Source organism: Oncorhynchus tshawytscha, linkage group LG10 (genome assembly GCF_018296145.1).
Source record: "Oncorhynchus tshawytscha isolate Ot180627B linkage group LG10, Otsh_v2.0, whole genome shotgun sequence".
NCBI lineage: Eukaryota > Metazoa > Chordata > Actinopteri > Salmoniformes > Salmonidae > Oncorhynchus > Oncorhynchus tshawytscha.
The window spans coordinates 65,724,854-65,748,122 of NC_056438.1; the positions used below are offsets into that span (position 1 = coordinate 65,724,854).

At 42.2% G+C, this 23,269-nt stretch overlaps 1 protein-coding gene across 6 annotated transcripts; it reads right to left on the reverse strand.

Moving 5' to 3' along the window:
• Positions 1 to 372: 372 nt before the first annotated feature.
• On the reverse strand, positions 373 to 23,194 carry LOC112260675 (outer dense fiber protein 2-like). 6 transcript variants are annotated; one of them, XM_042328854.1, is made up of 13 exons: positions 23,110 to 23,194; positions 18,073 to 18,202; positions 17,798 to 17,929; positions 14,570 to 14,641; positions 14,329 to 14,432; positions 13,789 to 13,974; positions 13,529 to 13,638; positions 12,888 to 13,021; positions 9,405 to 9,747; positions 7,016 to 7,116; positions 6,566 to 6,728; positions 997 to 1,122; positions 373 to 819 (listed from the first exon to the last, which is right to left on the reverse strand). In XM_042328854.1, exons 9-13 carry the CDS (start codon positions 9,492 to 9,494, stop codon positions 640 to 642), a joined length of 660 nt encoding a protein of 219 aa, XP_042184788.1. In that variant the 5' UTR covers positions 9,495 to 9,747; positions 12,888 to 13,021; positions 13,529 to 13,638; positions 13,789 to 13,974; positions 14,329 to 14,432; positions 14,570 to 14,641; positions 17,798 to 17,929; positions 18,073 to 18,202; positions 23,110 to 23,194; the 3' UTR covers positions 373 to 639. The 6 variants fall into 6 exon arrangements, with proteins under 6 accessions (XP_042184788.1, XP_042184790.1, XP_042184789.1 ...); XM_042328856.1 differs by having other exon boundaries at positions 13,779 to 13,974; XM_042328855.1 differs by lacking the exon at positions 12,888 to 13,021.
• Positions 23,195 to 23,269: the final 75 nt, after the last annotated feature.

The following is a 23,269-nucleotide window of genomic DNA, read 5'->3' on the forward strand; positions in this document are numbered from 1 at the left end:
GGTGGTGGCAGCATCATGGTTTGGGCCTGCTTTTCTTCAGCAGGGACAGGGAAGATGGTTAAAATTGATAGGAAGATGGATGGAGCCAAATACAGGACCATTCTGGAAGAAAACCTGATGGCGTCTGCAAAAGACCTGAGACTGGGACGGAGATTTGTCTTCCAACAAGACAATGATCCAAAACATAAAGCAAAATCTACAATGGAATGGTTCAAAAATAAACATATCCAGGTGTTAGAATGGCCAAGTCAAAAACATTTCAGTTTTTGATTTGTTAAAAAAGTTTGAAATATCCAATAAATGTCGTTCCACTTCATGATTGTGTCCCACTTGTTGTTGATTCTTCACAAAAAAATACAGTTTTATATCTTTATGTTTGAAGCCTGAAATGTGGCAAAAGGTCGCAAAGTTCAAGGGGGCCGAATACTTTCGCAAGGCACTGTATAATGGAAAAAAGTAGTTACTGATCGATATAAAAACAAACATGGACTTCTTCATCGAACATGAATCAACGTGCAAATTCATTTGTTTTCTAAAACACGCACATTATTAAAAACATTCCTAAGTAAGGCTCATTTGACTTCCACAACAACACAAGTTACACATAACACACCACAAACACACATATCTGAGTAATTATCATTTTAAAAAGTAGGATGATCCAAAGCTAGATGTTGCCGGTGGTAGTCCTTCATCAAACATGGTGGAGTAAGAGTTCTTGAGGAAGTCTACGTAGTTCTGAATGCTCTGCTTGTGGCTCTCTGATTGGTTCAGGCTGAGCTGCAGGTCCTTCAGACGCACCTCAAACTTCTTCTCAGCCTACACAAAGGAATCAATCCATTGAACGGAAAAATGTATGTATTTTTATTCTTTAAAATAAAAAAATGGCTCTGGCATCAAAAAGTACTGTACTGTATTATCATTAGCTTTAAGGGATATGAGAAACATCCTATGGTATGCAGTAGGTGATCATAGGTGATCGTGTCTGATACTCACCAACTGATTGCTTTGCTTAATCTGTTTCAGCTCATTCTCTCTCATGCTCTTCTCACCCTCCAGTTCCAGGATTTTAGTCTGAAAGGAACTTTCTCTGGAAACAGCTTTGTCTTTCACTTTGGACACCTTGGCATTAAAGAAATAGAGATGATGAGATGTATCAAAAAGTCAAACTTGACCTCTTGATACAAACTCAACTCCTAAAAAACACTATCTTCAAATGGTTTCTGTGCCTTTACATTTCCTTCTGGGAACCAGTCAAAAGTTTGGACACACCTACTCATTCAAGGGTTTTTCTTTGTTTTTATAGAATAATAGTGAAGACATCAAAACTATGAAATAACACATACGAATCATGTAATAACCAAAAATATATATATATATATATTTAAGATTCTTCAAAGTAGCCACCATTTGCCTTGACGACACCGTTGGCATTCTCTCAACCAGCTTCATGAGGTAGTCACCTGGAATGCATTTCAATTAACAGGTGTGCTTTGTTCATTTGTGGAATTTCTTTCCTTCTTAATGTGTTTGAGCCAATCAGTTGGGTTGTGAAAAGGTAGGGTAGGTATACAAAAGATAGCCCTATTTGGCAAAAGACCAAGTCCACATTATGGCAAGAACAGCTCAAATAAGCAAAAAGAAATGACAGTCCATCAGTACTTTAAGACATGAAGGTCAGTCAATCCGGAACATTTCAAGAACTATGAAAGTTTATTCAAGTGCAGTCGCAAAAACCATCAAATGCTATGATTAAATTGGCACTCATGAGGACAGCCACAGAAAAGGAAGACCCAGAGTTACCTCTGCTGCAGAGAAGTTCATTAGTTACCAGCCTCAGAAATTGCAGCCCAAATAAATGCTTCATAGAGTTCAAGTAACAGACACATCTCAACATCAACTGATCAGAGAAGACTGCGTGGATCAGGCCTTCATGGTCGAATTGCTGCAAAGAAACCACTATGTCATGATGTTGGCCTGGGGGGGTAGGTTTATGACAGTCATAAATACCTCTTCCCCCCTTTTTCCCTCTCTCTACCCTACTGAGGTTACATTTGCAAAACCCTTGGTTAACATAGAGATTCTAGGAAAATCAGTAGGTGGGGGAAAATTAACTATATTCTGGTAATCCGAACAATTGAACATATGCAGTGGTACTTAATGAATATGATGTCAGCTCGGTTGTCATCTGAGATATTCTCATCAATGATAAGATGACATAAACTCTACACATCAGAGTTATCGGATTCGCATGGAATTGTTCAATTTAAATGTTTGAATATGAAATTATTCGTGATGGGATGAAATGTGATTTTAGCTTCTAAAATGTGAGATTTGGGTCTTCATAAGATATGGCTCTGCTCAATCAGTGGCCCTCCCCTGTGAAGGGACATGGGCTATAAAACTTTTCAAACACCCCCTCCGCTCCCTTCCCTTAAGCTCTTGGCGACAATATAACTTCCTATTCCGATGATGTGAGGACGACGGTCCTATGTCAGAATGGTTCAGATAATAACTACAGAACGAAGCCAACATCAGTGTGAGCTTTGGTTGTGAATGGTATGAACTTTGAACTCTTATTCACTACAGAAGTGATACCTCCTAGCCGTTGAGTTAGCAACAGCAGATGCAAACGAGGGTTAGGAAGGAACAGACAGAGTATCCCGTCTATCACACAATGACGTTACAACAAAGTATCCAATTGACCACCAGAGACATTCTTCAAGGGACAAAGGACTCAGTTGGGCAATACGGCCTTCCATCTACCACCAACCTACCGAAGCGCAGCTCAGAGTAAATATTTATTGCATTTTCCTTTTCCAAATGGGCGGTAATTTAGAATGCATAAGATACTGTATTTACGATAGCACAGCTTTTCCCCTTTGTTCCTCAGTCTTCCCACTCCTTCACTCAAACCAAATCAAATCAAATTTTATTTGTCAGATACACATGGTTAGCAGATGTTAATGCGAGTGTAGAGAAATGCTTGTGCTTCTAGTTCCGACAATGCAGTAATAACCAACGAGTAATCTAGCTAACAATTCCAAAACTACTACCTTATACACATAAGTGTAAAGGGATAAAGAATATGTACATAAAGATATATGAATGAGTGATGGTACAGAGCGGCATAGGCAAGATGCAGTAGATGGTATCGAGTACAGTATATACATATGAGATGAGTATGTAAACAAAGTGGCATAGATTAAAGTGGCTAGTGATACATGTATTACATAAAGATGCAGTAGATGATATAGAGTACAGTGTATACATATGAGATAAATAATGTAGGGTATGTAAACATTATATTAAGTAGCATTGTTTAAAGTGGCTAGTGGTATATTTTACATCAATTCCCATCAATTCCCATTATTAAAGTGGCTGGAGTTGAGTCAGTGTGTTGGCAGCAGCCACTCAATGTTAGTGGTGGCTGTTTAACAGTCTGATGGCCTTGAGATAGAAGCTGTTTTTCAGTCTCTCGGTCCCAGCTTTGATGCACCTGTACTGACCTCGCCTTCTGGACGATAGCGGGGTGAACAGGCAGTGGCTCGGGTGGTTGTTGTCCTTGATGATCTTTATGGCCTTCCTGTGACATCGGGTGGTGTAGGTGTCCTGGAGGGCAGGTAGTTTGCCCCCGGTGATGCGTTGTGCAGACCTCACTACCCTCTGGAGAGCCTTACGGTTGTGGGCGGAGCAGTTGCCGTACCAGGCGGTGATACAGCCCGACAGGATGCTCTCGATTGTGCATCTGTAGAAGTTTGTGAGTGCTTTTGGTGACAAGCCAAATTTCTTCAGCCTCCTGAGGTTGAAGAGGCGCTGCTGCGCCTTCTTCACAATGCTGTCTGTGTGGGTGGACCAATTCAGTTTGTCTGTGATGTGTACGCCGAGGAACTTAAAACTTACTACCCTCTCCACTACTGTTCCATCGATGTGGATAGTGGGGTGTTCCCTCTGCTGTTTCCTGAAGTCCACAATCATCTCCTTAGTTTTGTTGACGTTGAGTGTGAGGTTATTTTCCTGACACCACACTCCGAGGGCCCTCACCTCCTCCCTGTAGGCCGTCTCGTCGTTGTTGGTAATCAAGCCTACCACTGTTGTGTCGTCCGCAAACTTGATGATTGAGTTGGAGGCGTGCGTGGCCACGCAGTCGTGGGTGAACAGGGAGTACAGGAGAGGGCTCAGAACGCACCCTTGTGGGGCCCCAGTGTTGAGTATCAGCGGGGTGGAGATGTTGTTACCTACCCTCACCACCTGGGGGCGGCCCGTCAGGAAGTCCAGTACCCAGTTGCACAGGGCGGGGTCGAGACCCAGGGTCTCGAGCTTGATAACGAGTTTGGAGGGTACTATGGTGTTAAATGCTGAGCTGTAGTCGATGAACAGCATTCTCACATAGGTATTCCTCTTGTCCAGATGGGTTAGGGCAGTGTGCAGTGTGGTTGAGTTTGCATCGTCTGTGGACCTATTTGGGCGGTAAGCAAATTGGAGTGGGTCTAGGGTGTCAGGTAGGGTGGAGGTGATATGGTGCTTGACTAGTCTCTCAAAGCACTTCATGATGACGGAAGTGAGTGCTACGGGGCGGTAGTCATTTAGCTCAGTTACCTTAGCTTTCTTGGGAACAAGAACAATGGTGGCCCTCTTGAAGCATGTGGGAACAGCAGACTGGGATAGGGATTGATTGAATATGTCTGTAAACACACCAGCCAGCTGGTCTGCGCATGCTCTGAGGGCGCGGCTGGGGATGCCGTCTGGGCCTGCAGCCTTGCGAGGGTTAACACGTTTATAAATGTTTTACTCACCTCGGCTGCAGTGAAGGAGAGTCTGCATGTTTTGGTTGCAGGCCGTGTCAGTGTCACTGTATTGTCCTCAAAGCGGGCAAAAAAGTTATTTAGTCTGCCTGGGAGCAAGGCATCCTGGTCCGTGACTGGGCTGGTTTTCTTTTTGTAATCCGTGATTGACTGTAGACCCTGCCACATACCTCGTGTCTGAGCCGTTTAATTGAGATTCTACTTTGTCTCTATACTGACGCTTAGCTTGTTTGATTGCCTTGCGGAGGGAATAGCTACACTGTTTATATTCCGTCATGTTTCCGGTCACCTTGCCCTGATTAAAAGCAGTGGTTCGTGCTTTCAGTTTCACGCGAATGCTGCCATCAATCCACGGTTTCTGGTTTGGGAATGTTTTAATTGTTGCTATGGGAATGACATCTTCAACGCACGTTCTAATGAACTCGCTCACCGAATCAGCGTATTCATCAATGTTGTTGTTTGACGCAATACGAAACATATCCCAGTCCACATGATGGAAGCAGTCTTGGAGCGTGGAATCAGATTGGTCGGACCAGCGTTGAACAGACCTCAGCGTGGGTTCCACGCCCCTTTTCCTTTGTGTAACAAGCTTTCATATCTGTTCCGCCCGCTAGAGACGTTTTCCTTTATGACGTCATTTGTAATCAAGTTATTATTTAATTATGTGTATGTGTAATTCTGTGTGATTAGTTAGGTATTTAGTAAATAAATAATTAAACCCAATTTTGTATTGCTGATTCAAATTGTTAGCCAGGGTTCGTGCAGATAACCAATAATTTACAACTTTCAGATGACGATTGATATTGATTGCTATTGATGTAAAATATTACCAGGTCTTTAAGAGTTTATTCGGAAGATAACAGCTCTTTAAATATTATTTTGTGGTGCCCGACTCTCTAGTTAATTACATTTACATGATTAGCTCAATCAGGTGATATTAATTACAGAGAAATTATTTTATAGAATAGCATATCACTTAATCCGGAATAGCCAAAGACACTAAAGGACTAAAGGACATACTAAAGGACACCAATAAGAAGAAGAGACTTGCTTGGGCCAAGAAACACGAGCAATGGACATTAGACCGGTGGAAATCTGTCCTTTGGTCTGATGAGTCCAAATTTGACGTTTCTGGTTCCAACCGCCATGTCTTTGTGAGACGCAGAGCAGGAGAAGAGATGATCTCCCCATGTGTGGTTCCTACCATGAAGCATGGAGGAGGTGGTGTGATATTGCTTTGCTGGTTACACGGTCTGTGATTTATTTAGAATTCAAGGCACACTTAACCAGCCTGGCTACCATCCCATCTGGTTTGCGCTTAGTGGGACTATCATTTGTTTTCAACAGGACAATGACCCAACACACCTCCAGGGCTATTTGACCAAGAAGGATAGTGATGGAGTGCTGCATCAGATGACCTGGCCCCCACAATCCCCTGACCTCAACCCAATTGAGATGGTTGGGATGATTTGGACCATAGAGTGAAGGAAAAGCAGCCAACAAGTGCTCAGCATATGTGGGAACTCCTTCAAGACGGTTGGAAAAGCATTCCAGGTGAAGCTAGTAAAAATAAAGAAAAACCCTTGAATGAGTAGGTGTGTCCAAACTATTGACTGGTACTATATACATATATATTTATTCTGAGCATTTACATTTGCTAATATACACATGATAGGTTTGAGTAAAACCATATGCTAAGCATATGAGCATGAAATACTGTCCACACTCTATATAATCCAGCAGCTGCTAACATACAGTACCTGTTGCCTGACGTCGGCCAGAGCGGCCTCCAGTTCTCTGTTGAGAGCATGGCAGTCTGCTGAGTGCTGTTCTAGGTGCCTGCTGCTATAGTGTAAAGCATCCTCCTGACCAGCCAGCCTACGGACCAGCCCCTGGTTCTCCCCTTGCAGCTCTTCCTTCTGCCTTGAGGAATAAACAAAGATACTTGAAGGGCACCTATTTAGCTACATAAGTACTTCATAACACATTCATAACCTACACATAAAACAGTCATCAGCATTGTATACACATTTCAGAATTCACCCTGGACAGGCTTGAAACTTTTTAAAATGAAAAACAATACAATATATCTTCAATGTCACTAATGTACTTTGACATGAGAAATATAGAAGAATCTCATTTGAGAATACCACTCGTAATAAAATGGGAGCATGTATGAATTATGTCTAATGAGAGAAAGATAAACTTACTTTTGAAGAGCATCCACTTTCTGCTGTAGCTGTGAGTTAGCCTCGTGGATAGACTCTTTCGTGTCCAATGACGATCTCATCTTCTCCCCTTGGCTCTCCACCTGGATGGAGAATAATCATATTTTCAGAATTGAGGTTGGTCAAGAAATGTACTCTTTGACTGAATATCTTACATGCTGCATGCATTTTCAATTAGTATTGAACATGGAGACATGAATTGGGGTTCAAGCACATACAGTACAACAACACAAAGAGTTGTACAGATGCACTTAATTTGACACAGCTTCTCACAGCAGGAAAATAATCCTGCAGCAACAGGAAATGTGAATTATTATGGGGATTATAATGAATGGACATTTTTGTAGGGGTTGATCAATTTTCTGATTGCAGAAATCAAGTCAGAAATTTTTAAGTGGAAATTACAAACTTTAGAAGCCTTTTTAAACCTTGAATACACTAAAATGTAAATGTCCTGCTGCTCAGGAATATTCTCTGCGACAACAGAGTGAACAAATTAAGATAGTAGATCTGTACCATGCAATGACTGGAATTACATTGGTTTATCAACACAGCACCCTCAACACTGCACAAAGGTAACATGAGCAACATTCAAAGGCAAGGATTGATTGAACAGTGCTGAAACCGTAGTCGACACACATCTTAAATCAGTTTAAGGTGACCATCAAGGCTCTATATACAACTAACAGGGGCACACAGGGTTGCGACCTTACTTTTTTCCCACTGCAATCCGAGCACATTCAGTCACAAACCTTAACACCAAGTCAAAGCAGGACCGGGTTGGGATACACCATTATAACCATTGTGATTATAACACTATAAAAGGAAACCACGTATAGGGTTTGACTGCCATCTGGTGGTTGGCAATGGTAAACGGCCACATTCTACATATTGTACTGTACTCCAACAGCACTTACTAGCCCATCTACAGGTTACCATAGTTTTACTGCTAAAATGCACACCTTGAACTGCAGTTGTCTAATGGCCTCTGCCTTGTCTGCACGTCTTCTCGGAGCACTTCAGGTTGTCCTGGCACTCCGCAAGACTCTGCTCTGTGGCACTCCGTAACTCTGGGTACTCTTCCAACTCCCTTACACACCCCTCCAGTTCCAGTCTCACCTGGGGTCCATGGGGGGAGGGGCGCGCCGGGGTGCAGAGAAATGTTCATTACTGATTGGCCACACCTCTCTAAGTAGCTCTCACTGACTGGACCACAACTGACAATACACGCATAGGAAGCTGGACCACTTTGATCGAGAGCATCGAGAGCATCCTGGCGGGCTGTATCACCGCCTGGTATGGCAACTGCACCGCCCTCAACCGTAAGGCTCTCCAGAGGGTAGTGAGGTCTGCACAACGCATCACCGGGGGCAAACTACCTGCCCTCCAGGACACCTACACCACCCGATGCTACAGGAAGGCCATAAAGATCATCAAGGACATCAACCACCCGAGCCACTGCCTGTTCACCCCGCTGCCATCCAGAAGGCGAGGTCAGTACAGGTGCATCAAAGCTGGGACCGAGAGACTGAAAAACAGCTTCTATCTCAAGGCCATCAGACTGTTAAACAGCCACCACTAACATTGAGTGGCTACTGCCAACACACTGTCAATGACACTGACTCTACTCCAGCCACTTTAATCATGGGAATTGATGGGAAATGATGTAAATATATCACTAGCCACTTTAAACAATGCTACCTTATATAATGTTACTTACCCTACATTGTTCATCTCATATGCATACGTTGATACTGTACTCTATATCATCGACTGCATCCTTATGTAATACATGTATCACTAGCCACTTTAACTATGCCACTTGGTTTACATACTTATCTCATATGTATATACTGTACTCAATATCATCTACTGTATCTTGCCTATGCTGCTCTGTACCATCACTCATTCATATATCCTTATGTACATATTCTTTATCCCCTTACACTGTGTATGACAGTAGTTTTTTTTGGAATTGTTAGTTAGATTACTTGCTCGTTATTACTGCATTGTCGGAACTAGAAGCACAAGCATTTCGCTACACTCGCATTAACATCTGCTAACCATGTGTATGTGACAAATAAAATTTGATTTGATTTGATTTTTGACACTCCCATTCACCACTCACTGATGTGTGTTTACACAGAGATAATCTTTTAAAGGCTTTCAGCAAACAAATATCAAAAACACAGGATGTCACATTCATTTTGATTTCATTGAATCAAATATGGTTAGTGTCAAACTATTTCAAGCAATTTGATTGTATTCTTACACATGTTGAATAGGCTATCTTTTTGCTTCAATTTCGAAGGATGAAAACCAATTTAAGACAAAGCTCTTTACATTGAATGTAGCCAACAGAAGACTATACCTTCTCCACTTCTGCCTCTCTTCCTTCTCTAATGTTCTCGGTTTCCCTCAGAACACTCTCCAACTTTATTCTCAGATCATCCACCTTCATTTGAAGCTCTGCTACCTGAGAGGTGTGCAATAACAGGTCAATAATAACAGACAACTTCTACCTTTCCTATGAATCTCTCAATGCATTTTTATAGGATTAGTAAGTATTGAAACTTGGATATGGGGGGATGTGGGATCCCTGCCTGACTCTGATCCTGTTCTGCTTGGTCTTTCCTCTCCTGTAAGATAGTGCTCTCCTCTTTCAGTGCTGCTTCAGAATGGACCAGCTGCAGTTCCAGCTCAGCGATGGACGCCTGGAACATACATAAACCAATATAATCTTGAACACGACGGGAATAAATCACGTAATAATAATATACAGTACCAGTTAAAAGTTAAGACACACCTACTCATTCAATGGTTTTTCTTTATTTTTTTACTATTTTCGAAATTGTAGAATAATAGTGAAGACATAAAAACTATGAAATAACACATATGGAATCACATATGGAATCATGTAGTAACCAAAAAAGTGTTCAAAACTTCTTAGGGATCAAATCCCTTTAGCGGGATCGATTTGACAACAGCCTGTGAAATGGCAGAGCCAAATTTAAATTAATGTATTTAAATTAATGTAGTATAAATATTTAACTTTCATGAAATCACAAGTGTATTTCATAAAAATAAAGCTTAACTTCTTGTTAATCCAGCCACCATGTCAGATTTCAAAAAAGCTTTACGGCGAAAGCAAACCATGCGATTATCTGAGGACAGCACCCGGCATAAAAATGCATGACAAACATTTCAACCAGGGAGGTGCGACACGGAAGTCAGAAATAACGATATCATTCATGCCTTACCTTTGAAGATCTTCTTCTGTTGGCATTCCAAAATGTCCCAGAAACATCACAAATGGCCCTTTTGCTCGATAAACTCCTTTATATCCCCAAAATGTCCATTTATTTGGCGCGTTTGATTCAGAAAAACACCGGTTCCAACTCGCCCAACATGACTATAAATGATCTAATAAGTTACCTGTAAACTTGGTACAAACATTTCAAACAACTTTCCTAATCCATCCTTAGGTATCCTAAAACGTATATAATCGATAAAATTTAAGACGGAATATACTGTGTTCAATAGCGGATAAAATCAAAGTGGAGCGAGCTACAGGTTGCGCGCCCCAAACAAAAGAGTCCACTTGGCTTGACGCTCATTCTGAATAGCCGTACTTCTTCATTTCTCAAAGGAAAAACATCATCAACCAATTTCTAAAGACTGTTGACATCTAGTGGAAGCCATAGGAACTGCAACCAAGTGCCTTATAAATCTAGTTCCCTATAGAAAATAGAATAGAAAATACAGTGAACTCAAAAATTGTTTTTCCTGGATGGTTTGTCCTCTGGGTTTCGCCTGCCAAATAAGTTTTGTTATACTCACAGACATTATTTTAACAGTTTTAGAAACTTTAGAGTGTTTTCTATCCAAATCCACCAATTATATGAATATCCTAGCTTCTGGACCTGAGTAGCAGGCAGTTTACTTTGGGCACGCTATTCATCCGGACGTGAAAATACTGCCCCCTATCCCAAATAGGTTTTAAACAAATCAAATTCTTCAAAGTAGTCACCCTTTGGGGTGGCAAGTAGCCTAGTGGTTAGAGCGTTGGGCCAGTAACTGAAATGTGGCTGGATCAAATCCCAGAGCTGACAAGGTACAAATCTGTCGTTCCACCCCTGAACAAGGCAGTTAACCCACTGTTCCCCAGTAGGCCGTCATTGTAAATAAGAATTTGTTTTGAACCTAGTTAAATAAAGGTTGTATTTAAAAACATTTTTAAAAATTGCCTTGATGACAGCTTTGCACACTCTAGGCATTCTCTCAACCAGCTTAATGAGGAATGCATTTCCAACTGTCTTGAAGGAGTTCCCACATATGCTGAGCACTTGTTGGCTGCTTTTCCTTTCCTGCAGTCCAACTCATCCCAAACCATTTCAACTGGGTTGAGGTCGGGTGATTGTAGAGGCCAAGTTATCTGATGCAGCACTCCATCAATCTCCTTGGTCAAATATCCCTTACACAGCCTAGAAGTATGTTATGGGTCATTATCCTGTTGAAAAACAAATTATAGTCCCAAGCGCAAACCAAAATGGGAAGGCATATCGCTGCAGAATGCTGTGGTATCCATGCTGGATAAGTTTGCCTTGAATTCTAAATAAATCACAGACAGTGTCACCAGTAAAGCACCTCCACACCATCACACCTCCTCCTCCGTGCTTCACGGTGGGAACCACAAATGCAGAGATCATCCATTCACCTATTCCGCGTCTCACAAAGACTAGGCGGTTGGAACCAAAAATCTCAAATTTCGACTCATCAGACCAAAGGACAGATTTCCACCGGTCTAATGTCTATTGCTCCTGTTTTCCTTGCCCAAGCAAATCTCTTCTTCTTATTGGTGTCCTTTAGTAGTGGTTTCCTTGCAGAAATTTGACCATGAAGGCCTGATTCACGCAGTCTCCTCTGAACAGTCGATGTTGAGATGTGTCTGTTACTTGAACTCTGTGAAGCATTTATTCGGGCAGCAATCTGAGGTGCAGTTATTTCTAATGAACATATCCTCTGCAGCAGAGGTAACTCTGGGTCTTCCTTTCCTGTGGCTGTCCTCATGAGAGCCATTTTCATCATAGCACTTGATGTTTTTTGCGACTGCACTTGAAGAAACTTTCAAAGTTCTTGAAATTTCCAAATTGACTGACCTTCATGTCTTCAAGTAATGATGGACTGTTGTTTATCTTTGCTTATTTGAGCTTTTCTTGCCATAATATGCATTTGGTCTTTTACCAAATAGGGATTTCGTCTGTATACCATTCCTACCTTGTCACAACACAACTGGTTGGCTCAAACGCATTAAGAAGGAAATAAATTACAGAAATAAACTTTTAAAAAGGCACACCTGTTAATTTAAATACATTCCAGGTGACTACCTCGTTGAGAGAATGCCAAGCGTGTGCAAAGCTGTCATCAAGGCAAAGGGTGGCTACTTTGAAGTATCTCAAATATAAACATTTATTTGTTTTACACTTTTTTTGGTTAATACATGATTCCATATATGTTATTTCATCGTTTTGATGCCTTCACTATTATTCTGCAATGCAGAAAATAGTAAAAATGATCTGGAATGAGGTGTCCAGACTTTTGACTGGTACTGTATATATACAATTATATCATCCTGAATAAATGACATGCTAGAATATACAGAGAAGGTATTCGAATTAGAAAGCAGTAGAGCTACAGTAAGTTTGTTATCTTAGATAGTTAGTTTACTTTAGATTATATAGGGGCTACTCTATGGCTCAAGGTAACATTTTGGTCAAACTAAATAAAAAAATCAATAACTGTTGGGTGGGGCACACACAACTTCAAGGTATATATTGCCGTTTTATTTTCCTACCTTGAGGGTTGCGTTCTCAAGGCCAATGTTTCTGTTTTCAGCATTGAGTTTCCACTTTTAACAATAAGACCTCATTTGCAGCAGCAAATTCATCCCTCTCTTTCTGCAGCTTCACAGTAATGTCTGCTATTTGGCTGTATTGAAACAACAATAAAAATCTAAATAAAATACCATTTTATTGGTCATGTACACATATTTTGCAGATGTTATCACAGGGGTAGTGAAATGCTGATGTTTCTAGCTCCAACAGTGCATTAATACCTAACGATGTTTTATTTATTTAACTTGGCAAGTCAGTTAAGAAGCTTTATCTTGGCCAGGTCGCAGTTGTAAATGAGAAATTGTTCTCAACTAGCCTACCTGGTTGAATAAAGGTGAAATAAAAACCTTTCGGTTACAAGTCCAACGCTCTAACCACTAGGCTACCTGCTGCCCCACAATACACACAAATCCCCAAAATAAAAATAAAGGAATTAAGAAATAAGCAATTGCCGCTTGCCTAAATACTTTCTGTGAGGAGAAGATCTGAAAAGCTAAAAAAATTAAAGAACATTATTTATTGCCTCAAGGACCTGGATTGACAATATGCCAGACTTTGTGTCCATGACAAAAAATGAATACTAAGGCTTGAAATGACATACCCTTTTAGCAGTCCTATCTGTGCATCAAGCTGTATTCTCTCATCTGTCTTCTGCTCCTGTTGTCTCCTCCATGTGTCCCTCTCTGAATGAACCTCAGCCAGCTGAACATCCTACATGTCATAGAACATAACATAACGCACCTTACTGGCAGTGGCAATGAACTCACCAAGAACGGGATACCCAAGTCGTGTAAAGTAGGGGACACCGTAGCTAAAGTAAAAACTGTGTTCTTATTGGTTCCCAACATTACCCATGCATACTTTTTCCCTCAGCTTCGTGTAGCATTTATCCACAGCAGCTTCGAACCTCTGGGCCCTCTGTTTCTGGGCGCAGGTGGCCTTCTTCAGGACTTCTTGCTTCTGCTCTGCCTTCTCCGAAACACCAGAGATCTCCCCCCTCAGACCATCTATCTCCAGCTTCTGTGCCGTCAACTGCGTCTCCAAACCCTGGAAAAAAGTGAGGGAACACGCACAGTGTTTAAGCTATAAACATATCTACACACTAATTCCTTGCCTTAAAAAAAAAAAAAGGATTTCACTTACAGACGACGTCCATCTTGGATGGGTTGTAAATTAATATTGTCCACCATTCTTTGTGAAACAGAAAATCATCTATTTTTTGCTGACTTTCTTCCCAACCCTCCCAGACACACAGGCTGGAAGCTTCATATTTACTGGAAATGGTGTATTTTGCTCTCTGTGTCTTATTCTAGATAGTAAGGACAAGCCATTCTAAGTTCTCAAATGGGATAATAAAGTGATTGATATATTCATAGACTGATGCCTGAAAATGTGTGTTACCCGGAGCTGTACGGTGAGACGGTTGTTGTCGGCCTCCCTGCTGCGTAGCTGGCCCTGCAGGTGTCTCCACAGACTTGGTGGCATGGACCGCATTCTGTGTTCTCCTGTGGAGCATCAAAGCAGAAAGAGATGGTGTGAGGACAATGCCTTTATTTAATTTGTACCTTTGTCAATGTTTTACCATGTACAAATTGTGGTCATCGCTTGTGTATTTCATGTGAAATTAAAGGCCAATGCTAACCATTTCTTTCTTCCGCAAACCCATCAGTTCTTCAGCCATTTTTTCTTTATCATTCAAATCTCCTTTCAAATGCTGGTGGAAACAAAACAAAAATAAAAAATATAATACAAATATTTTATCTTTCTCACAGTACAATTTTCATTTCAAATGACAAATGTGTATAGCAAACAGTAGCAAATGCTTTTCTATCCAAAGTGTCTTACAAATTTAGCACACAAGTTTAGTATATGTGGCCCATGTGGGATTGAATCAAATCCTCAACTTTAATGTAGCTGGCATCATGTTTCAACCCACTGAGCCATACTGCACTGCATGACCCTATTATCTGCCAAGGGGAGCTTAACAAACTGGCAGACATCAAATCAAATCAAATTTTATTTGTCACATACACATGGTTAGCAGATGTTAATGCGAGTGTAGCGAAATGCTTGTGCTTCTAGTTCCGACAGTGCAGTAATAACCAACAAGTAATCTAACTAACAATTCCAAAACTACTGTCTTATACACAGTGTAAGGGGATAAAGAATATGTACATAAGGATATATGAATGAGTGATGGTACAGAGCAGCATAGGCAAGATACAGTAGATGGTATCGAGTACAGTATATACATGTGCGATGAGTATGTAAACAAAGTGGCATAGTTAAAGTGGCTAGTGATACATGTATTACATAAGGATGCAGTCGATGATATACAGTACAGTATATACGTATGCATATGAGATGAATAATGTAGGGTAAGTAACATTATATAAGGTAGCATTGTTTAAAGTGGCTAGTGATATATTTACAACATTTCCCATCAATTCCCATTATTAAAGTGGCTGGAGTTGAGTCAGTGTCAGTGTCAGTGTGTTGGCAGCAGCCACTCAATGTTAGTGGTGGCTGTTTAACAGTCTGATGGCCTTGAGATAGAAGCTGTTTTTCAGTCTCTCGGTCCCAGCTTTGATGCACCTATACTAACCTCGCCTTCTGGATGATAGCGGGGTGAACAGGCAGTGGCTCGGGTGGTTGATGTCCTTGATGATCTTTATGGCCTTCCTGTAACATCGGGTGGTGTAGGTGTCCTGGAGTGCAGGTAGGTTGCCCCGGTGATGTGTTGTGCAGACCTCACTACCCTCTGGAGCGCCTTACGGTTGAGGGCGGAGCAGTTGCCGTACCAGGCGGTGATACAGCCCGCCAGGATGCTCTCGATTGTGCATCTGTAGAAGTTTGTGAGTGCTTTTGGTGACAAGCCGAATTTCTTCAGCCTCCTGAGGTTGAAGAGGCGCTGCTGCGCCTTCTTCACGATGCTGTCTGTGTGAGTGGACCAATTCAGTTTGTCTGTGATGTGTATGCCGAGGAACTTAAAACTTGCTACCCCTCCACTACTGTTCCATCGATGTGGATAGGGGGTGTTCCCTCTGCTGTTTCCTGAAGTCCACAATCATCTCCTTAGTTTTGTTGACGTTGAGTGTGAGGAAACGAGGCGGTCTTCTGGTCAGACTCTGGAGACGGGCACACCGTGCACCACTCCCTAGCTTTCTTCTTGCCAATGTCCAGTCTCTTGACAACAAGGTTGATGAAATCCGAGCAAGGGTAGCATTCCAGAGGGACATCAGAGACTGTAACGTTCTTTGTTTCACGGAAACATGGCTCACTGGAGAGACGCTATCCGAAGCGGTGCAGCCAGCGGGTTTCTCCACGCATCGCGCCGACAGAAATAAACATCTTTCTGGTAAGAAGAGGGGCGGGGGCGTATGCCTTATGGCTAACGTGACATGGTGTGATGAAAGAAACATACAGGAACTCAAATCCTTCTGTTCACCTGATTTAGAATTCCTCACAATCAAATGTAGACCGCATTATCTACCAAGAGAATTCTCTTCAATTATAATCACAGCCGTATATATCCCCCCCCCAAGCAGACACATCGATGGCTCTGAACTAACTTTATTTAACTCTCTGCAAACTGGAAACCATATATCCGGAGGCTGCATTCATTGTAGCTGGGGATTTCAACAAGGCTAATCTGAAAACAAGACTCCCTAAATTTTATCAGCATATCGATTGCGCAACCAGGGGTGGAAAGACCTTGGATCATTGTTACTCTAACTTCCGCGACGCATATAAGGCCCTGCCCCGCCCCCTTTCGGAAAAGCTGACCACGACTCCATTTTGTTGATCCCTGCCTACAGACAGAAACTAAAACAAGAGGCTCCCACACTGAGGTCTGTCCAACGCTGGTCTGACCAAGCTGACTCCACACTCCAAGACTGCTTCCATCATGTGGACTGGGAGATGTTTCGTATTGCGTCAGATAACAATATTGACGAATATGCTGATTCGGTGTGCGAGTTCATTAGAACGTGCGTTGAAGATGTCGTTCCCATAGCAACGATTAAAACATAGCAACGAAGTCCACAATCATCTCCTTAGTTTTGTTGACGTTGAGTGTGAGGTTATTTTCCTGACACCACACTCCGAGGGCCCTCACCCTCACCTCCTCCCTGTAGGCCGTCTCGTTGTTGTTGGTAATCAAGCCTACCACTGTTGTGTCGTCCGCAAACTTGATGATTGAGTTGGAGGCGTGCGTGGCCACGCAGTCGTGGGTGAACAGAGAGTACAGGAGAGGGCTCAGAACGCACCCTTGTGGGGCCCCAGTGTTGAGGATCAGCGGGGAGGAGATGTTGTTGCCTACCCTCACCACCTGGGGGCGGCCCGTCAGGAAGTCCAGTACCCAGTTGCACAGGGCGGGGTCGAGACCCAGGGTCTCGAGCTTGATGACGAGCTTGGAGGGTACTATGGTGTTGAATGCAGAGCTGTAGTCGATGAACAGCATTCTCACATAGGTATTCCTCTTGTCCAGAGCAACGATTAAGACATGATAAAATCTTAAGCCTTGGCACCGCTATGTCAACATTTCAAAGCATTTCAATACAGGTCTGGAGTAATGTGTGAAGTTTTATTTTTTTCACCAAGGGAGAAGCAATTTACCAGATTATCACACTCAGCCTGTGTAAGCTTCTTTATTAAGAGATCGATGTGTTTGTCTGTCTCCATTCGAGACGCCTAATACAGGAGACAAAAAGGGTAGTCAAATCATGTTAATTTAAGAAGACAAAGTTGCAATAACCCTTTACTTTAGTGCACAGGTTTAATGCATTCTAAAAACTTTGTCCCTTATAAGCTGCTAGCTGACAGTCCTTCAAAGTAGTAATCATTAGCCATCAAGATTAGAACTGCCAACCTCTGCATCCTTCAGGTCTTGGAGTTGCAGTCGAACAGACTTGTTTATCCGTTTAAAAACCTCCATCTTCTCCAGCAGAAGGCCTCTCTGCCTTGACATCCGCCGGTTATCAGAAGCAGACTGTCTTGAGTCCTTTGTAACAGAAGGATTAATTCAATTCTGCTTTTGACACCGTTGACACCTTAAACATAGTAACCTAATTCATGATATGTTATCCCTCTCAAAATAAAGACAGGTGCACTGTCTGCACATTAACTGCAAAGGACTTCACGTACAGCAAAATCGTCCTCCAGTGTCTCCTTGAATGACATGAGCTGTATGGCTGCAGAATTGGCCGCTGCTTCGGCATTCATCAATGTCTTCAACAGGGGACTTTTGTCCATGGTTGCACCATAGTCTCCATAACTACATATAAAGACAAGACAGAGAGAGGGTTACAAATCAGTTGGATCCACACTTAGAGCTGTGCCTGTGCAGTGTTTCTCACAAATGCAATCGTTTTATAATGTAGATGTATAGCGTATTTTGTGATCCCGACGCTCGGTCTGAACATTAACATGCATCACTTGCGGTATTTGGAAGCATAGGGACCTTATCTTTCATATCAGCCAGAAATCATTTTCAAATAACAATGTTAAATTAATACACAACTTGATAGGTTAGTGTTCCCACACGGCCATATCTCCATGTTACAGCGCTTGTTTAGGGACAACAGACGGAAGACAGGAGGCGACCACCTGTGCTAATTAGTTATCTAGCTGTATGGATCTGTCTAAAACTGCTAGAGTAAGTGTATCTCTTTTATTTGAAAGATTCTTTCTTGATGATGAATATGTTTTGAAAGCCGTATCGCAAGCAATGATTATTGACGCTTCTAAATGTTAAAACACAGCATCAGGATGGAAGGAATGGCACCCGAGAGGATGGCTGCCGTTTTACAGGCTTCTAACCAACTGTGCTATTTTGTTAGTTGATCGAGATTATTCTACCAACGGGACATTAAAAACTGTAATATCTTATGTTTCACAGAGTCATTGCTAAAAGACGACACGGATAATATAAAGCTGGCGGGATTTTCCATGCACCGGCAGAACAGAGAAGCTACGTCTGGTAAGACAAGCGGTGGGGGTAGGGTTGCCAACTGTCCCGTATTAGTCAGGATGTCTCTTATATTTGGCTAATTTGGTTTGTCCCATACGGGACCTCCCTTGTCCCGTAAATTCATCCAATCACAGTAAAGTGTAAACTCGACAATTCCTGCAAGTAATTTCTGTTATTGTTCGGTCGGTTTGGCATATCAAGAATATATGGATAAACCTGCAAAAAGAAAAGACTGTGCAGCTACAACAAACAATGTGAAGCAAAAAAGACGTGGGTTAAGCCTGTCAGTGGTGACTAGACGAAAGCGTTCTACACTTTATGCGTCGGGAATTCTCAATTGGCCATGGAGGGGAGATTGACCTAACTCAGCATGCATCCACAGAATTGCACAAGGCCACGCTAGCTAAAGGTGCTAGCAATGTTGGTGCATTCTTCGTGACGTCTACTGTGGAAACTGACCAAATTGGAAAACACCTCCGTTTACCAGTTATTGAGCAGTGCCAACAATCGCATTCTGAAAGCTAATTGCCCAGCTCACATAGCTCATAATGCCTGCAAGCACGCCTGCGATCAGCTGTCAGTGGATATTGAGACAATTGTTTTACAGATCTACAGCCACTTATCAGTATCTGCTTCCCGAAGAGAGGAACTGCGTGCATTTTTTGCCTTTGTTGACATTGAGTGGCGTGAAATTCTGCGACATGTTTCCACACGATGGCTCTCTCTTCATCCAGCTGTCGATAGTCTCCTGCGAGGCTGGCCAGCTCTTACATCAAACTTCAAGTCCCTTGGCGAGACCTGTCCTGTGGCACTGAAGAGTATTTTTGAGTGTGAAGAAAAAACAGAAGATGCTGAGATTTATCTGTGCTTTTTCCACAACGTGGGTGTCTTTTTGACCAACTCGTAAAAAAGCTGGAGGAAACATCGCTCTGCATCACAGATGTTTACGAGGAAGACCAAAAGTTCAAAATGAAGATGCTTCAGATGAAACAGGACAGTTTTTTGGATACCAGACCAAGCAGCTGATGGACAAACAATTGTAAGCACAAAGGTCCAAGCAGCAACATGACTGTGAAGTTATATGACACTGTCACTACATACATTGACAAGTGGTTTGATTTCTCACCAGAACATTGTAATGGTGAAGCTGATCAGCCTCTAAGAGGAGCTCTCCTTCACTGACCTGGAGCAGGTGGTGGTTGCCCTCAAAATGACAGAGACCGTCAGTATGGACCAACTCTATGAGGAGCTCTCCTTCACTGACCTGGAGCAGGTGGTGGTGGCCCTCAAAATGACAGAGACAGTCAGTATGGACCAACTCTATGAAGAGTTTTGTGCTAGCCGGGAGGAAATACAGAAAGCCAGACAGGATACCACAAAATCCGCCAGTGAGAAGTGGGTGGCAGTTTTCCAAAACCTCAGGAAAGCTAACTTGATCAACATGTTCAGGATTGTCTCATTTCTCCTCCGTGTCCCAGACTCAAATGTCTTTGTAGAGAGGATTCTGTCTGATGACCATTAAATGGTCAGACTCAAGAAACAGATGTAGCACAGAGGCTCTGTGACAGAGCTGATCAAAAATGAACTTCAAATATCTGTGAACTGTGACTTGTCATGTGATGACTTCTCTCTGGCTAGGAGAAAGGACGGCTTGAATTAGTCAAGAGCAGCAAAACATATGTAGACTTGGTGAGTGACTCATGCCCCTCTTTTGCATTTGAAAAGTTGTTTTTTGGCTGTAAAGGTACAAATTGTGATTTCTTTGATCATTTATTTTGAGGTTTATTCACATAAGTTTATATAATGATACAGTTTTAGTAAAGCTACAGACTAAATTGAATATAGTGTAACGACCCTGGGTTTTTAAGCGTGGATATCGACTCTGCTGCTCGAGCATGCATTTGCGGCACAGTCGATAGCGCGCTGGACTTTGGGCTAGAAGGTTGAGGGTTTGAGACCTGCTCCCTGCTGTTTCATTACCATACAAATGTTTTGCCTTTCCAATTGAATAAGAATATACACTGTTCACACAACACCATACCCATACCACCGTGCACTGGCATGCGACCTTTTGTCCCTTATTTGGGAGTGAGAAAGTTGGCAACCCTAGGTGGGGGTGTGAGTATTTGTCAATAACAGCTGGTGCGTGATGTGTAATATTAAAGAAGTCTCGAGGTATTGCTCGCCTGTGGTCATGATAAGCTGTTGACCAAACTATCTACCAAGAGAGTTCTCATCTATATTATTCGAAGCCGTCTATTTACCACCACAAACCGATGCTGGCACTAAGACAGCACTCAACCAACTCTATAAGGCCATAAGCAAACAAGAAAATTATCATCCAGAAGTGGCGCTCCTAGCGGCCGTGGACCTTAATGCAGGCAAACTTAAATCCGTTTTACCTAATTTCCACCAGCATGTCACATGTGCAACCAGAGGAAAAATAACTAGACCATTTTTACTCCACACACAGAGACGCATACAAAGCTCTCCACCGCCCTCCATTTGGCTAACCTGATCATAATTCTATCTTCCTGATTGCTGCTTACAAGCAAAAACTAAAGCAGGAAGCACCAGTGTCTCGGTCAATAAAAAAAGTGTTCAGATGACGCGGATGCTACGCTACAGGACTGTTTTGCGAGCACAGACTGAAATATGTTCCGGGATTCATCCAATGGCATTGAGGAGCATACCACCTCAGTCATCGGCTTCATCAATAAGTATATCAACGACGTCGTCCCGACAGTGACCATACGTACATATCCCAACAAGAAGCCATGGATTACAGGCAACATCCGCATCGAGCTAGAACTACTGCTTTCAAGGAGCGGGACACGAATCCGAAAGCTTAAAATAAATCCCGCTAGGCCCTCAGATGAACCATCAAACGAGCAAAGCGTCAATACAGGATTAAGCATGTGACAAATAAAGTTTGATTTGAAGTTCAGATAAGGCAGCGGTAGGCGAAGATAATGGCTGAGAAATGTAGGGAGAAGGCAGAATGCCGCCTAGAGATTTCGAGAGCTAACTATCCCCTAAACAAAACTGTCGCCCATAGATCTCACTAGTTGCTCTCCATCTCAGGGGTTTTAGTGTAGACGCTGTTGCGTATCCTGCTCCCTCTCCCAGGCTCTGAGAAGCCATCTACATCCTCGTCTAAAGAGTCCTGGAAGGGTTCCTAAGGAGACATGGCTCTCATTTCTGCAGGGGGGATGAAAGAGGACTATAGGTGTTAGTCTTACAGTTTTCCCATAATCACATTTCCATTTTCTAATAAGAGACACTAGACAACTGTAATGACAAGGAAATTATGAAAATGATGGATGCACTGACACAATATGATATGAGAAGATATACACAGACAATACCAGACATGTGTACAATGTATTGCAAGTATAGCTAGAATTGTAGCTAACTTACAGGTGTCATACATGGAAATTGTCCAAGGCAACATTTACCTGTTCTACTTCTCAATCAATTACTATCTCCTCTACAAACGACCCTGTACTGTCACTGATTATTAGGCTACAACCAGTGCTTGTTCTTTCCACCATTAGCTATTAGCTGAGATGATCCATTTTGACCTTCAGAGCCAAGGAACAGTAGTTAGCTAGCTACACAAGCTTTGGTATCTGGATACAGTATGCTAGTGTAACAGGGTTATATTGGTGATTCCCCTTGCCACTTTATTGTTAAGCCAATTGGGTTTTGGTTTGAGTTTGTCTTGCCTTCACCTACTCAACATGGCATCTTATTGGCTGGTTTGCGTAAACTTGCTTACGAGGGGGGATGTTCCAGTTAGAATCGTCCCAGTGAACAAGCACCAAACCAGCGGTAAGTTGTTGGTTGCAAAGCACTGTACATCAAAAGTGATGATTTAAATGTACAATTTATATCAAATTGCGTGCGTGAGTGCAGAGTTGGATGGTGAGATGTGCATTTGCATGACGTGCAATTTTGTGCCGTTCCTATCAGAATAAATCTACATGACTGGTGCTACATGTTGGAGTTCCGTGTCGATTACTGATTGTACACAACGCAAGAAGAGTACTGTTAACACTAGCTGAGTTAGCTAGCAAAGGCCAGTTAGTTAGAATTACTAAGATGAAACGCAAAATCAAACCGAGTTTGCATTAGGTAAGAAACAAATATGACCAAGACGTATCTAGCTAAATTGGCAAGGTGAGATTTCAAATTAAATGTATTTTTACCTTCATTCACTTTCGTGCCTCTTGTCTTATGCTACTGTACTGTAAGATGCTTGACGTTCGTTGCATCCATTGGTTGATTTGAGTCCCGCCTTTTTACTCGCGATAAGTGATTGGCTGAGGCATTGGGCGTAAAGAGGTAACGTAAACAAACCCTACTATT